This window comes from Bos taurus, chromosome 12 (genome assembly GCF_002263795.3).
Source record: "Bos taurus isolate L1 Dominette 01449 registration number 42190680 breed Hereford chromosome 12, ARS-UCD2.0, whole genome shotgun sequence".
Taxonomy (NCBI): Eukaryota; Metazoa; Chordata; class Mammalia; order Artiodactyla; family Bovidae; genus Bos; species Bos taurus.
Window position 1 is genome coordinate 86,610,095 of NC_037339.1, and position 16,404 is coordinate 86,626,498.

General features: G+C 60.6%; 1 protein-coding gene across 3 annotated transcripts in view; it reads right to left on the reverse strand.

Moving 5' to 3' along the window:
- Window positions 1–13,674, reverse strand: part of GRTP1 (growth hormone regulated TBC protein 1) — an 18,699-nt gene extending 5,025 nt beyond the window's left edge. The window contains 5 exon segments of one of the 3 annotated variants that reach the window (NM_001103336.1): window positions 4,294–4,390; window positions 5,332–5,456; window positions 7,976–8,134; window positions 13,129–13,280; window positions 13,526–13,618. In NM_001103336.1, coding sequence (NP_001096806.1) covers window positions 4,294–4,390; window positions 5,332–5,456; window positions 7,976–8,134; window positions 13,129–13,280; window positions 13,526–13,572 — 580 coding nt within the window. In that variant the 5' untranslated portion in view covers window positions 13,573–13,618. 3 annotated transcript variants of the gene reach the window in all.
- Between the last annotated feature and the right edge of the window lie 2,730 nt (window positions 13,675–16,404).

Below are 16,404 nucleotides of genomic sequence, written 5' to 3' on the forward strand. Positions count from 1 at the left end.
ATGGCAGTCACGTCGCCGGTTTTCAAGGTGTGCGCGCTAAACTGAGCCCAAGGCTGCAGAAGCTGTGGGGTCGTCAACACCTGGGGCCTGGGGCGCCCTCCCCGCCACGCCCCCCGGCCGCAAGGCCAGCCCGCCGCCCCCTCCGCCCCTGACCAGCGGGCGCCCAGTCTGGCCCCGGAGGCGGTGGGGGGGCAGTCCTGAGTGGCTCAGCGGGGCAGACGAGCGGATTTGCAGAGCGCGAGCTCAGCACATTCTCACTTTTGCTACAGAGGCTTATGGCAGCTCCCAGAAGAAGCAAGGTCACCCCCCAAAGCTGCCACGGGCCTGAGCCGGTCACTGGAGGGTCACTTAACCCTCCTGGCAGTCGGCCAAGAACGCAAACCCTGACGGCCAGCCCCATCTGCGGGTTCCCGTCTGTGCACAGAGACTGAGAAACTTCTCAGGGGCCCCTAGTCCAGCCTCCCCTCCAGGGCCCGAGTCAGGCCTCTCCCAGGGGCCCCCTTTGCACACAGCCTGGAGGTGTCAGCCCGGGGTCGGGGGGATGAGCGCGGCTGCAGGACTTGGGGGGGTGCCCCAAGAGTCACTGCCCCAGGATGAGCCCCGCCGCCCGCCCTGGGCCTCGCTGTCCAGCTGCGGCGGTGGAGCCACCCGCTTCCCGTGTCACAGGCAAACAGGCGCGACCAGCTCTTCAGGACGTGGATGCATTTGTCCATTAAGGGACGGACTCCTCCCCGGCGTGACATCCCAGACGCCCCCACCGTCCCTGACGTTGGGGGTGGGTGCAGCGGGGCTTTTCTGCAGGCTCAGGAGTCAGAGGACAGACAGGCGTCCCTGGAGGAAGAGACTCGGGCATAACTTTTTTGATGTAAGACAAGCCGTTTGAGGTCTAGGTCATCCTGTGATCTAGGCCTTTGCAGAAAAAAGGTCTCAGTCGATAAGATTTTGTGGTGGTTCAGTCGCACAGTCCTGTCCGACTGTGTGACCCCGTGGACTGCAGCCCACAAGGCTCCTCTGTCCATGGGATTCTCCAGGCAAGAACACTGGAGTGAGCTGCCATTTCCTTCTCCAGGGGATCTTCCTGATTCAGGGATCGAACCTGTGTCTCCTGGGTCTCCTGCACTGGCAAGCGGATTCTTTGCCACTGAGGCACCCAGGAAGCCCAGGTATAGATTTTCAGGGAACAAAAGGTCAACACACACAGCGACAACCAGGCTGGGTGACAACTGCCCCACAGCAGAGACGACCAGTCAGTGCAGACACAGCGACAACCAGGCTGGGTGACAACCGCCCCACAGCAGAGACGACCAGTCAGTGCAGACTGCCACCTCTGTTTCCAAGGTAAAGACGAGCCTGAAGCACCGTCTTGAGCTGGTCCCGAACTCCGACCCCCTGGAGCGCTCGACCAGCAGGTCGCAGGGAAGCCAAGGGCCGGCGGTGCTGACCCCTGCTGCCCACGGGCTGTGGGTCTGGACCCAGGTCCCTGCCGATCCTCCCGCCTGCAGCCCCAGCAGGACGATGCTTAACGTTAACACGCTTACGTTAACACGACTGTTTGCTGCCGGGGAGTCACAGATCTGGGAGAGGGCCCCGCACTCCCGTGAGGACCCCTCCTCCTGCCTCCAGCCCCAGCAGGACGCTCGGACGCTTAGGTTAACACGACTATTCGCTGCTGGGGAGTCACAGGTCTGGGAGAGGCCCCCCAACTCCCGTGAGGACCTCTCCTCCCGCCCCCAGCCTGGCCTGTCTCTGGGCTCCTCACCCACTGCCAGGCGAGCCCAGTTGCGGGGAAACAGCGTGTCTGTGGGCGGGCAGCTAGGCTTCTGCCGACTCAGGACGAGAGGGGAAACGTGAAGGCCCATGGGGACTGACAAGTGACAGATCAAACACGGACACCGATGCTGCTCCGGGGGTGGCAGAGCCCGGGGGCCCAGCAAGGTGGCCCGGGACCCCGCAGTCCCCACCTCATTAGAGCCGCGCTCTCCCTGCCTCTGCTTCAGCTCAACTGCTCTGAACTGCAGTGTCGTGGGCACTGGGGGGCGGCCTCCGGTGGCCGTGCCCACGCTGCAGACGTCCAGCTTCGTTCGGCGCTGAGACCTGGCCTCCCCGCTCCTGGGAGACCACGGTGGCCTCGCCCCGACTCAGGGACCATGCAGGTCTCTATTTTGTGAACTGCCTGTCAGGCCTACTCTTCATCTTCTTTTCTGTCGACCTGTATCCACCTAGACTTTTGGGAATTCTTCACACGTTAATTCTATGGATCCCTTTTTACTCTGCAGACTGGGTCTTGTGTCAAAATCAGTTTTCAATTTTAATGTAATTAAAATGATTCTGAATTTTGTTCAAGGACTTGTTTCCTACTCTGGAATCATACTGTTCTCTGACTCGTTTTGAGTTTCAAAGTTTTGCTTTTTCACACGTCTAGAATCTACCTGGAATTGAAATAAGGGTCTAGTTTTGTTTTCTTCTCTATAGGCAGTCAACTGTCATGGAACGATGTTTTAACAGTCTTTTCCTCAATATAACTCACGTACCGAGTACAACAGATGGACAGACCTGATTATCCCTCGATAACCTAACGACCGTCACAGTACCTACTGCAACTCGAGCACCCTCCCCTCCAGACTTCCCCGGGGGCTCGTGGCAAAGAATCCGCCTGCAGTGCAGGAGCCCCTGGTTTGATCCCTGGGTCGGGAAGATCCTCTGGAGAGGGGCATGGCCACCCACGCCAGGACTCTGGCCTGGAGTACAGAGGAGCCTGGTGGGCTACAGTCCATGGGGTCGCAGTCAGACGGGACTGAAGGGCTAAACACCACTTCTCTCCAGCCTTCCTGGCTTGGCCCTGCCAGTGACCCTTCCACGTGATTAGGCCACTATCCATCCTTAATGTAGGAATTAATCCATCCACATGTGGGGTCATATATTTAAAAAAATACTACTCTATAACCATCGCTCGACGCCAGAGGCTAACAGCAGTATTATTTCAACGCGATCTGTGTTCGTGTTCTTCCTGAGATCCGTCTGTACGACAGGAAGGCTACACCAGCCTCACAACACGAGTTGACGAGTTCATCTGTTTCTGTTTTCAGCAAGATTTACTTTTTAAAAATCGGGAATTATCTGTTCGAGTTTTACTGAGATATTTTTCTTTGCATTTGGCCTTTCAGATGTCCTCTTTCCAGCTCTGCTGGCCTGTATTCTCAAACCATCCATTTGTCTCGTCACTGTGCTCAGGCTCTCTTGTGGTTCCTGGGAGTCCCTGCAGGTTCCAGTCCCGGCGCCCTTTCCACTTCTGGATTCCTCACCCCTTCTTCCTTTATCAGTCTTGTCAGACGTCTGTGCATTTCAACAGTTTTCCCAAAGAACCAGCTTCCGTCTCAGCTCGTCTTTCTGTCATTCTCCGTCACTAACTTCCACTCTTCCGTGTGTGTGCTGGCACACCTGTATGCCCGCAAAAGCAGAGCAAGAAGCTGGACACCCACACACCACCCTGCTGAGCACGGGCAGCGAGCACGCGAGGGACGGGGACCCTTGAGAAGAGCGGCCATGGCTCACCCTCCGTCAACGCTGCAGTCAGAACTTCTGAGACGAGGATGTATCTGTGCAGCTTTGGTGTAATGAAGACAGAAGCAGCTAAGTGCAGGATGAGCACGTGCCGAAATGACCTAGCTCGTGCACCCAGAGGCCCGGGGACTCACACAGCCCTGCCCACCCCCAGCCCAGTGAGACGGTGACCCCCCCCAGTCCTGCCCGCTCATCTGGAGGTTTCCTTGTTTTTGAAGCAAGACCCATTTTGCTGTATGGACTGAATCTAATGACTACTGGAAACGACTCGTTCTGACTTTAAGTCTGTGATGAACTAGGTGGGGGCACCTGGAGCCTTGCTTCTGTTTCTTGAGGTCAGCCCTTCCCAGCCCCAACCTGCTTCTCTCGGTTGCTATCGCTGCCAGGCTTTTAGGCTTCATTCCCTGAAGTTCCCCAAATCCCCAGACGACGCCTGGAAGTGGTCGCGGTGGGAACCCCCATCGTCATTCGGTCTCTGACATAACTGAGCAAACGGCTCAGCGGCGTCCAGGCTGAGACAGCGCTGCCCCTGGGGGGCGGTGGTGGGGGGAGAGGTCGCTGCTCTGCTGGGCCCCCACGTCCTGTGAGTGTCTCACCTCAACTCAACTGCAGGAAGACTGTCAACCTCAGCTCTCAAACGACGCCTTATGTTTCGTCACGCCCCGACTTGTCAGCAGGATCGTTACGGCAACACCAGAAAGCAAGTCATTCTTACCGCAGGACTCCACGCACCTGGGAGTATTCTGCCCACCAGGGCGTCCAACAGCCAGAAGGCTTCTTCTTCACTCTTAGTCACCAGGATCAGATACCCCGCGATGAAGTTCATCCCCTGGAATCAGACAAATGTCACCAGGATGAGACACCGCGCGACGACGCTCATCCCTGAAATCAGAGGAGGCCCGCGCTGACACCGGCTCCACCCCCAGACCCTGTAGCGTGCAGCTGCCGCCCGCTAACTCCCCGTCTTCCTTGTCCTTCCTAGAACGCGCGTGATTCTGGAATGACTGTCCAGGGCAGCGTCGGCCTCGCCGGCTCTGCCATTGACAGACACGTGCAGTCAGGCTTGACTCTTAGATTCTGCCGTAGAACCGGGCAGGGCACGTCCTCGTGAAACTCTCACCAGGAGAAACCACACGGGCTGCTCGGGCACCGCCTCCCACGGCTCTGAATACCCAGCTGTCCTCTCAGGAGGCCTGGCCTCTGGCTCGGGGGCCTGGAGTGTGGGGACCCCATCCCAAGCCCTGCCCTCCTGCCCACACACCCCCAGACACCACAGCCCCCAGAGCGCACGGCAGCCTGAGGATCGGCTCCCAACCCAGCTCTGCTCACGGTCTGGGCTGTGGACACGTGTCCCTGCGATGCTGCAGAAAGAGCACTTCCGGGGGCACGAGAGGCGATCCCCGCCACCTGACGCGCCGCCCCGCTGCCCAGAGGCCCAGCTTCCGGAGGAGGCCCTGCATTCCGGCCCGGCCCACCGCACGCACTCATCCACATGTGCATACACACACACACACACGTGCATACACACACACACACGTACACACATGGACACGCGCACACCATCAGCTCCGAGGCGACAGGGTGCTGGTCACCCGCGTCCTGTAAACACAGCCTGTGTACATGTCCACAGCTGCTCCCTCCCGCCCCCACCGAGAGGCCCAGCCCGGGTTGTGGGGGATGTGGGCCCCGGCTGGGCGAGGCCCCGGGGTCCGTGGGGGACGTGGGCCCCGGCTGGGCGAGGCCCGGGGTCTGTGGGGGCCCGGGGCTTACCTGGCAGTAGCCCACGCCGTGGTTGTGGTGCCCATAGGCCAGCAGCACGTTGTACAGGGGCCCCTGCAGGCAGGGCTCCGCGTCCTTCCGGAACCGCACGTTGTCGGGGAAGGTCCTGTTCATGTCTGCGGGGACCCACAGAGCACTCAGGGCGCAAGCAGAGGCCGCCCTGGGCCCCCAGCAGCCTCCACCGTCGACTGGACTCAGGAGCAGAGGCGGCTCCGGGCCCCAAGCAGCCCGGCCAGGGCCCCCGTTGCCCTGCAGCCCTTACTCTCCAATCAGCATCAACATCAGCTCCTCTGACGAGGCCAGGCTGCTGGGTCCCCAGCGTCTCCTCTGGTCCCCACGCCCTGAAGTGTGGGTGAAGCGTGAGCACTTTACGTAAAGCTTTGGAAATTCCCCCCAATTCTTATGACTGAAAACAGAAGCAGGCAGGACACCTGAGAGCCCCGTTTAGAGACAAAGAGACAAAACGGAAAACTACCCGAAGACTCTAGCGCTAAAGAACCAGCTGCAGCGCAGGACACCTGAGAGACGCGGGGCGATCCTGGGTCCGGAAGGTCCCCTGGGGGAGGGCTCTTGCCTGGAGAATCCCATGGACAGAGGGGCCTGGTGGGCTACAGTCCATGGGGTCGCAAAGAGTCGGACACGACTGAAGTGACTTGGCACACCACAGATAAACCCATCACCACCAACTTCTGTCTGCAGGAGGGTGCCTGGCGGCCTCTCCCACCTCCGCCACCCCCTCCCTGCCCCCAGTACATTCCTGTGAGCCCGCGTCCAGGGCAGAGTGGGGTGGCTGATGGACACCCTCTGACCCCGCCTGGGGCAGAGCGGCGGTGTCGGCGAAGGGACACTCGTGGACACCGTTTAAAACGCAAGGCCTCTCGGCGGCCGCGGGGATTCTGCCCCCAAGCTCGGGCCCCCAGCCCTGCACCTGCCCACAAAGACCAGATCTGAGCCAAGCAGCAAACTGGGTGCCTCCAAGCTTGGAATTTCCAATCATATGTTTTTTAAAAAAAGATTTCTTTTCCCTGGAAATCTGAACATTCCCCAAACTGGCACCTATCAGGGGGAAATGAGTTTTTCACTCATTCAGAGTAGACTGACCAACTGTGCTCACGTCTGTGTAACGATCTTTATGATGAGACGCTTTAGCAGATGTTGAAATCTTTCTCCCCGCCCCCTGCACGGGAGGCAGATGTGATGGACGTCCCGTCTGGGCTCAGGTGCGCGATGCGCCTGCTCTACTGGCCCTGCACCATGGCTGAGGCAGGCTCCCTGACCGCAGACCAGAGCGGCCGCATGACCCAGCGACTCCACCTCGGGGTCTGTCCCCAAAGCACTGAACTCGGGTCTCGGAGAATTACTTGACACCCTGTTCAGGCAGAATTCACTGTAGCCAGGGGGTGGAAACAGCCCGGGTGTCCATGGACAGAAGACGGACACGCCCAGGATCTGGTTCAGCCTCAGGAAGGGCGGAAGCTCTGACGCACACACAACCCGGCTGGGCCTCTCGGACACTGTGCTCCGTGAAATCAACCAGACACAGAAGGACAGACACAGCCTGATTCCACCCACGTGAAGTCCACGAGAGTCAGAGACAGGGAGCAGATGGTGGAGCCAGGGCTGGGGGCTTAGTGTGTAACAGGAACAGAGGCTCCCCTTGGAAAAATAAAATGGTGAACTGCACGTTGTGTATGTTTCACCGTAATTAAAAATAAAAGTATCCAAAAACTCTGCACCAAGTAGAGCCTTTAAAATTCATTTTCCAGACAAACACCCACCCATCACTTGTGGTCTCTCCCTGCCCACGTGAGCACTGCTGGGCCTGCGGAGGGAACCCACGTTCCCTGCAGGTCACGACAGCGTCTGTCCCAAGCCCTCCGGCCAGGGTTTTCTGGGGGGTCAGGGTGTGGCCGGCAGGCTCAGCGGCGGTGCTGGGATCCGAGACCCCCGCTCCTTACGCTGGGGACACGCCGCTTCCTTGCTGTCCCCAGTCAATCCAACCTCCCAGACGTGTACAGTGACCAACTGTTCAATGAAGTCCTTTGTGTTTAGTTCTGTCGTTCTCAGAAGCCGGCAAAATCGGACAAGCAGGTGTCTCTCCTAAAGATCTAGTTGTTCAACTTAGGTTAACTGTTTTTCTGAGGACTCTGCACTTGTGAGAGCCTGTGGCCAGCAAGGAAGCTGGGGTCACGAGACGGCGGCCAGGGCGTGAGCGCCTCTGGACACTCGGCATCGGCACAAAGAGCGGACGCAGCGCGCAGCTTCCTGCAGCCGCGTCTCGAGTCCTCAGGGCCGCCCAGCCCGCGTCTGTTCTGACGGCTGGCTCTGCATCGGCCTCCTCACACCCCTGGAGCATCTTTGCAGAAGAAACCCACCCTTTCTACCACTTTCCTTACCACCTAGCTGCCCACCCAAGGATTTTCTGAACCAATTCTGACCACTGTCCTCCCGTCAAATAAGTCCCCGTTTTGCTTGTCCTTTGAGAAAATGGGAATCAGGGGTGCGCCTTTGACAGTGCAGGTCTCATCCCCATCACGACCGGGAGTCGGGGTGCAGACACACGTCCCCTGGGGGAGGCGCCCCCACCCCAGGGCCGCCCCACCCCGGGGGCCTCCCCATCCGGGGGCCATGTCACCTGTCCGGATGGCCTCCTCCAGGCTGGCGCTCCGCTCCCCCTGCAGGAGGCGCTGGTAGTAGCCAGGGTTCCGGTCCATCCGGGCCTGGGCTCCGCTCACCCCCATCCAGACACGGGCCCGGTGCTCCAGCGGGACGCCCTTGCGGATGTAGCGCTTCACTGAGATAGGGAAAGGGCAGTTTCAGACGGGCCCCCCTCCAAGAGTCTCCATGGACAGCTCCCACAAATCAGTAAGTCAGACACGGAAGAGGCAATACAGGCATGTTCCAACAACAGGTACAGGCCCTCCCTACAGAAGTCCGCTCTCCCCTCCTGCTGAGCGGTCGGGGGAGCCGCAGCAGCCCAACCTCCACCTCAGCAGCAGTGCGGGGACGCAGGCCACCTCCCGTCCCCCGACCCGGCCCGCCCCGCAGCCTGGGAGGACGCCACGGCGCTGAACGCAGGTCGGCACTGGCTCAGGCACCAGCTGTACCGAACAGAAAAAAATTACAGGACGATGTCCTAGGTTACAAGCGAAAAAGGCGCTGCTGCTGGAATCTTATAACTTAAGCTGACAGCCACCAGTCCACGAGCTCCCGAGAGCGCCTCCCGGAGGCCAGGTCACGTGCACCCGCCGCTCTAGGGAGGGCGCGCGGGATGGGCGTTTGCAGAGGCTGGGGGATGACGAGGAAGGCCAGAGGAAGGGAAGGACAGACGTGAACACCACCCGCCAGAGGCAGAGAAAGCCAAGAACCCTCTGCAACTCGGAGGCACCCGTGCAGCAGGAGGATCGCGCGTGGCCAGAATGTCTCGGCCAGCGTGACGTGGTCACCCCGCTACTGGACGTGATATTTTAGTCTATCAAACACAGCAATCATTCAGCTGGACCGTCCCTCCAACCTCCTACCATTCACACACCATCTCAGGGCTCGGCATACCCAGGGGTGCCCTGAATTAATCCTCTCTCAACCGCAAGGGGAGGGTCAGTCCTAGCTTTGGGCAGGGACCGCTCCCACTGAGATGGAGAAGGAAAAGATGTACAGACATTCATGGTAACTCCACGGACAGACGGCAAAGAGTGGAAACAAAAACAATGAGATGGTATCGCTTATGACAGCGCCAGAAACGCTGCCCGCAGCAGAACCACCAGGCGTCGCTCTGAGAGAACACCTGCGAGAAGCCAAAGAACCCGAAGGGAGAGCGAGGCCAGCGCACCTTCAGGACCCCTCTGCAGCCCTGCGGCCTCTCCCAGTCCCTGCTCCCCCAGCCGAGGCCTTCACCCACGTCCAGGCCTGCAGGTCAGCGCCCAGGACCACACAGGAGGGGACGCTGAAGGCGACCGGCTGTTCTAAACCTTGCACATGGTGGGGATTACCTGACTGTGCGTCTGTCCACACTCACAGGGCTGCACGCCAGGTAGAGTGAACTTCATTTGCAAAGTTTTAAAAAATTAATATACAGTATAAAAAGTGTGGAGAAGGAAATGGCACCCCACTCCAGTGTTCTTGCCTGGAGAACCCCAGGGACGGGGGAGCCTGGTGGGCTGCAGTCCATGGGGCTGCGAAGAGTCTAGAAAAAGAAGTGCGAGCTGGTTAAACCCCCCACTCTGGCGTCGGACGTGGCTAGGCAGACCACACCTCGATCATGCCTCGGTTTCCTTCCAAAATGGAAGGAAAATGGAAAATTTCCTGCAAAATGGAAACAAAGCCCAGGGCCTGGAATACAGTCAGGGCTCCAGACTCCCGGGAGGTTGTAAGAACAGCAACCACGTCCAGAAGTTTCAGAGGATCAGGGCTTCTGCTACTTTCACTGCCTGTTATCTGACTTCACTCAGTTTCTCTGGAAGAGAAAGAAAATGGTCCTCCCACCCTCAGAGCAAGAGCAAGACTGATGCACTCCTCATTCCGACATTTGGAGGAGTGTAAACCATGCCGCAGAAACAGGTGGGAAATTTTTTTAAAGAGAAGCTCGACCCCACAGAATTAACTCCCAGCTGTCTGCCCCAGGATTTAAGCAGGTTCTCAGGGCTTTTTTTATATTTGTCTTTAAACATGTCTTGCAATTTCATTCTCATTCAGATGGTGCTAACCCCCTCGCCCACGGGGCAGGAGAGGAAGCAAACCGGAAGAGCTCCTCCCGTCACGTCCCTCCAGGCAGGATGGACCGGGGCCCAGAGGCAGCCCGCGGGCGCGGCCAGCCAGGTCGAGCGCCGAGAGTGAGCGAGCGAGCGCAGCTCCTGGTGGACCTGCTCACTGACAAAAAGAAAACACGGACCCACAGCTAGCACCCTCAAGCAGGCTGAGCTTCAACACTCGTCTGCAGACGTGGACACAAGTCCTCTCAGAAGAGCACACGCACAGCAGAGCCCGAAGGCCGGACACGGCTGAGGAGCCGGGGCGAAGTCGGCCCTCCAGGTGCGTCGCCGGGGTCACGGTCGGGGCCCCAGACGGAGCTCCCACTGCCCGCCCGGGGCCCACGGCCCTCACGGCCTCCCTCCCACGGGACGTCACACAGCCGTGGACGCTCCGGCCAGCCCAGAGCATCTGGCAGGAAGAAACTGTATTCCCGCTTCCTGACTAACAAATCCACTCCTGGCTACGCCTGACCACTCCCCTGGCGTGTCACGGGTGCCGCGGAGCCCGGGCCGCCACGCCCGGAAGCCGCACCAGCTCAGCGGCAACACTCCGGACCGCAGGACTGGGTGAGCCCACAGGCGCCTCGCCAGACTTCCTGACAGAACACCAGCCCACTACGCCCTCCAGCTCACCTGGCGGCGAACCCCACCCCCAGGCCAAGGCTCACCAGGAATCAAGCATATTTGCTCCTAAACCTGTTACACCATAAGGACAAAGTTTAACAAACATTACATAAATTTAAAAACGTAAAACAAAGAAAGAAACAATGGCAGTTTCAATAAAACCAAATTAAATTTTCAGAAAGAGTCGATATGTGCTCCAAAAAGGCAAGTGAAGTGAAAGTCACTCAGTCCCGTCCAACTCTTTGCGACCCCATGACCTATACAGTCTATGGAATTCTCCAGGCCAGAACACCGGAGTGGGTAGCCCTTCCCTTCTCCAGAGGACCTTTCCAACCCAGGGATCAAACCCAGGTCTCCAGCATTGCAGGCGGGTTCTTTACCAGCTGAGCCACAGAGGGGCCCTGGGCAAAAGCAGAAACAGAACCGTCATATTAGGTGACCACAGACGTCCAGGGAGAGAGCTGAAGTCCGGGAGGCTCTGCACTGAGACGGCTTCCACTCCCAGCCCACCGGGAGAGCAACACTGGAAAACAGACGCAGCGTTCAGCAGTCTCCACAGAGGTCAGGCATGGACGTGAGAGCTGGGCCAATAAGGAAGGCTGGACGCCAAAACTGATGCTTTTGAACTGTGGTGTTGGAGAAGACTCTTGAGAGTCCCCTGGACTGCAAGGAGATCCAACCAGTCCATCCTAAAGGAAATATTAGTCCTGAATATTCATTGGAAGGACTGATGCTGAAGCTCCAATACTTTGGCCACCTGATGCAAAGAGCTGACTCACTGGAAAAGACCCTGATGCTCGGAAAGATTGAAGGCGGGAGAAGGGGACGAAATGGTTGGATGGCATCACCGACTCAAGGGACGAGTTTGAGTAAACTCCGGGAGTTGGTGATGCACAGGGAAGCCTGGCGTGCTGCAGTCCATGGGGTTGCAAAGAGTCGGATGCGACTTGGCGACTGAGCAGCAACGGTTTCTGCAGGAAAGACACAGAACTAGAGTGCCGTCACTGTACAAAGAAAAGACGGCAAGACACAAGTGACAGAATCGAAGTGGAGAGCACGTCCACGCGTGTGTCACATGCAAAGGGCCGCAAGCGCCTGCACGTCTTGCAGTTACTTTCTGTGGCATTAACCGGCCTCTGGGTCCCTGTTGGACAGGAGGCCTCCTCCTGCATGAAAGCAAATGGTGCACCCTGTTCCTGGGGGGACGGGGGACAGTCACCAGCCACCCCCGGGGCCTGGGCAGCTGAGAAACTCAGGTCACTTCACACCTTCGGGTGTGACCAAGATGTTCTCCCACATGCAAAAGTTGTCTGTCTTTGTATTTTTACGTAGTTGTACATAACTAAAAAACAAATCAAAACAAAAAATGAAGCCAAAGTCGGCTGGAAGCACGTTAACGCCCAGCAGCAAGGGGGGCTTGGCTCTCGATACAACTAATGACACCTGCCTTTCAACGACGGATGGCTCTTTACAGATAAAGCTTGATCTGACCCCCTCCCCACCACGCTTGCTTAAAAACCGACTTCTTTCCCCTGGCCATGCCCCGTGTGCCCACTGTGAACTGGCACGGGCCCTGCTCCACCTCTGGCCCTCCTCTCCTCACCCCAATGCTCTGGTCACACAGCTCAGCCCCCTGCGGCTGGGACCCCTATCCTCACCCCTTCATTGTCATTAACGCCCTGTGTCAGGAGGCCCCCGGAGGCACACTCCTGCCCACTCCTCACCTCCTGCGGCCAGGTCTGGCCTCTGTATCCTCAGCTAGGGAACAGGCAGGCAAATATTTCATTCATTCATTCAACGAACAGCTAAGGGACCATCCAGCCAACCCAGCCGGCACAGAGGGATCTTTGACCCCAGGGCGGAAAACTAAGGATAAAATAAGTAAGACCCACACGTGGAGGACCAGAGAGAGGCAAGGAGAGGGCAGGAAGTGTGGAGCTGCGGGGTGAGACTGGAAGGCTTCCCGGAGGAGGCGCTCCAATCCAGACCTGAAGGAGGCCCCGGGGCACAGCCTGGGGCAGGGAGGAAGCAGGGGAGGAGCCGAGGGTTCCACGAAGCACCCCCCCCTCACCCCGCTTTCTCTCTGAAGGGGGCAGGGAGCGCTCCGCACAGAAGCCGGCGGGAGCACTACCTTGGCCGCTCGCTCTGAGGAGCAGGAAACCCGTCTTCTTCTGGAAAGAGGGCCACGGGCGCCAAGCGTCTCAAAGGGCGAGCAGGCCCCACATCCAGGCGAGCAAAGGGGGCCTCGCACCTGGACCGCGCAGCGCCCTCACCTGTGCGTCTGCGCGGGGCACGGCTGGGATGGGGGCAGCGCCCCTGGCCTCGAAGGAACCCCAAGTCCTGAGCTCCCCCGAGCGCATGGCACCGAGGACCGGATGACTTGTTGCGTGCCCGCTGGGTCAGGCGCCGAACTCACCGGTCATGCTCCTCTGGACACCACCGCCGCCCTTTAGAAGTTTGGACCATTTGATGGCTCTCCTGGTGAGGATCACCAGGTAGGTGGAAAAAAATTCTTCGTAAGCTGCATAATCAAAGTCCTCAGGCCTTTCAAACCCATACGGATCGATCCTACCGCACAAAAAGGCCCAGAGTAAAGTTCCGCGCGCACGTGGACGTGGGACCCTCGGCACCCAGCCGCCCGATCCCTGCGCGGGGCGCGCGGGCTCCCTGCCCCCCACGCGGCCCCGCAGCAGAGGCGGCGGGCCGAGCGCGGGCGCGCACGCAGCGCAGGGGCCGCCCAGGGGCGCGCAGGCGCCCGCACCGCCGCCCGCGCCCGCGCCCGAGCCAGGGGCGCACGGACCCCGCGCGCCTACCTGGGGACACGGTCCCGCGCCGCCTGCGCGCGCCCCGCGGCCTCCATGCCGAGACGGGCGGGAGGCGGCGCCCGGGCCGCGGGGCTCGGAGTGCCAAGTTCACCTCCCAGGACTCGGGGCGCCTCGCGTCCTTCCGCCGGGCCGCGGGCGCCGGGAGGCGGGGCTGGGGGCGGGGAAGGAGGGCGGGGGAGGGGAGGGGTGGGAACGTCTGGGGCCCCGGAGGGCGGGGCGCGGCCCGGAGGGAGGGGGCGGGAGGGGCTGCACCTGCTCCTGCGCGCGGAGCCCGGAGCCCGGAGCCCGGAGCCTGGGAGGGGCGCGGCCGAGCCGGGCCCCGGCCCCCGGGGCGGGGAGGGAGGGGGATGGGGGCCCCGGGCGGGGGGAGGGGGCGCGGGAGGAGGGATGGGCCCCCGGCGGGGAGGGAGGGGGAGGGGCGCGGGGATGGTCCCCGGCGGGGAGAGGGACCTGGGCCCGGCGAGGCTGACGGCCCGGCCGGCGCGTCGGGTCCCGCCGCCCCGCACCCCGCACCCCGGGGCCTCTCTGCCGCAGCCAAGGTGGGAGGAGGTGAGTCCAGCTTAGATTCTTCTGACAGCCGTCCAGGCCTCCGTGCCCCGCGGGTCCAAAGGCCGGCGTCCTGACCTGTGACCGCTGGTCTAATGTTCTTTTTACAGAAAACGATTGTCTTATTTTTAACTTGCTCTCTTTCAGCCTACACTTTCCTTCTGAAAATAACACGCAAATAAGTAGATCTTAATGAGCGCCACTGTCCCCTCCCCCACCCCGGCGGAATCAGCCTGTCCCTGCCTCCCACCGCCCCAAACCAGGCTCGGAAGGAGGGGTGCAGGCGCTGCCCTAGCCGGCCCCCCACCCCCGCCCTGAGCCGGCGGCTGGGTACACGGGAGGGTGGGCATGCCCTGCCCGGTGGCCGTCTGGGGCGACCAGGGCTGACGGTGCCCGCGTCCCCTCCGGTCCCAGAGGAGGCAGAGGCGCCCCCCAGGCCTCTCCCCACAGATGCGCAGGATCTGGGGAGCGTGAGTCATGGCTGGAGGGAACAGACTTGCCGCCTGGCCTGCGCACCTTTTACTCCGAGGGACCGGCCTGCAGACACCAACACGGTGGTCACCACGCCGTGTGCCCACTGTGCCCGCAGGGCAGCCCTGGCCCAGGCCCCGCGGCGTCCTGGTGTTTCCTTGGATGGCCTGAAAACCGCTTCTCCTATTGGGAGGCCACGAGAATGTGCACAAACTGCATTTTGAGTTTTACTTTGGAAACGTGGTGAGATAAGAGGGTTTTAAGGTCCTTTAAGATTTAAGGGACTTTTGTAGTCTCCCCGGCATCCCAAGAGTTCTTTTTAAGAACTGGGCTCAGAACAGCAGAAGTCAGGCGCGTTGGAAAGGCACCACCCTACTGACACTGTGGACCCACAGGCTGCATGGCCCACTCCACCAGGCCCGGCCCCTTGGGAACAGTGTCTCCCTGGGACTCTGATGTCGTTTCCGGTGGCGAGTGCCTGCTGGGCTGTTGTGAACTTGCTGGGCCCTTAGCATTGGTTTTTCCGGAGCATCCCGTCAGAGGGCTGAGCAAGGAGCCTGGAAAGTAATTTGGGAAACATGCCCACAGAGGCCCCCCATTCGCTGCTTCTGAGGAAGTTCTCCAGGCCCTCAGCCTAGTTGGCCTTGCTTTTGAAAGAACCCTTTCAAGACCCCTCCTCGGCCTTCGCCCCAGGTGCCTCCTGCAGACTCCGGTCCACAGGCATGGTGACTGCCCTTCCCCCAGCACGGGGCCTGGCATCGACCTGTCCTGGTCTTAGAAATCATCGGGCATGCAGCCCACCCCCCACCGGTGCCCCCAAGCTCCTCTTTCCGCCCATCGCAGCCCCTGTGCCCCTGGACGGGGCAGCTTCCGGCCGGGGTAGGTGGCTCCCTGCACCCTCTCCCGTCCTTTCTGTGGGGCCCACATGTTCCTCCTCCCCGTCTCCAAGAGCATGTCTGGCACGTGCCCCCTGCCCCGGACCCAGGCGCCCCCGCAGCCTTGGTGGTGCAGGCTCCTGCAGCCTCTCCTCCTGACGCCTGCCATCTCTGGTGGGTTCCAGCCGCTGTGTCCCGCCACATCCTCGCGCCAGCCTGATCCCAGCCCCACAGGAAACGCAGACCACGAACACATGCTCTTGGACTTGAATGTGATAGTACCCCGACCGGGGGCAGCTGGGGCCAGATGAGATGTGGGTGAGCGTTAGACAAGAGGAGGCCCGTCCAGGAAGCGTGGCGGGAGAGATACAGCGAGAAAGGACCCTTCCGCAGGCAGCCAGTGGTCACGGCCAGAGGGCCCTTCGAGGGCTGCCAGCCCTGCCGCCAGCACCTGCCCGAGCCCCCTCCTTAGGAGCAAGAGGCAGCCAGACCCATGTCCTTGGTGCCCCTCCACCAAACTCCAAATGCCCGCTGCCCTGAGTGTCCTGGGTACCCTCGCTGGCCAGACGCCCTTCCTTCAAAGCCGATGATTGTCCGCAAGGGCAGGTCACGTCTGCAGCCAGGGAGGTGGCTGCGACCAGGGCAGGGGTGTGCCCGCACGGCCCCCCAAGCCGACGCATGCCCACAGGGCCCCCGGCGTCCCACGGCCAGGCTGTGTGAGGAGCCAGCTTTGCAGCTCTGAGGTTGCAGGCCCCACGTGAGAACCACTGGCCCGAGCCCCAGCTCCTCGGCAGAGGCTCAGCAAGAGGCCCGAGGGCCCCCACCCGGGTGTGCACACACCACCCCAGGCCCCCGTCTTCCTGCGGGACTCCCAGTTCTTGTTGTCTGATTGCAGGAGCTGCTGCCGTTTGGATAAGATGTGCTGTCTGAGCACTTTAGTTCCAGGGGTGCCTGTACCCCCAGGACTGATGGGGT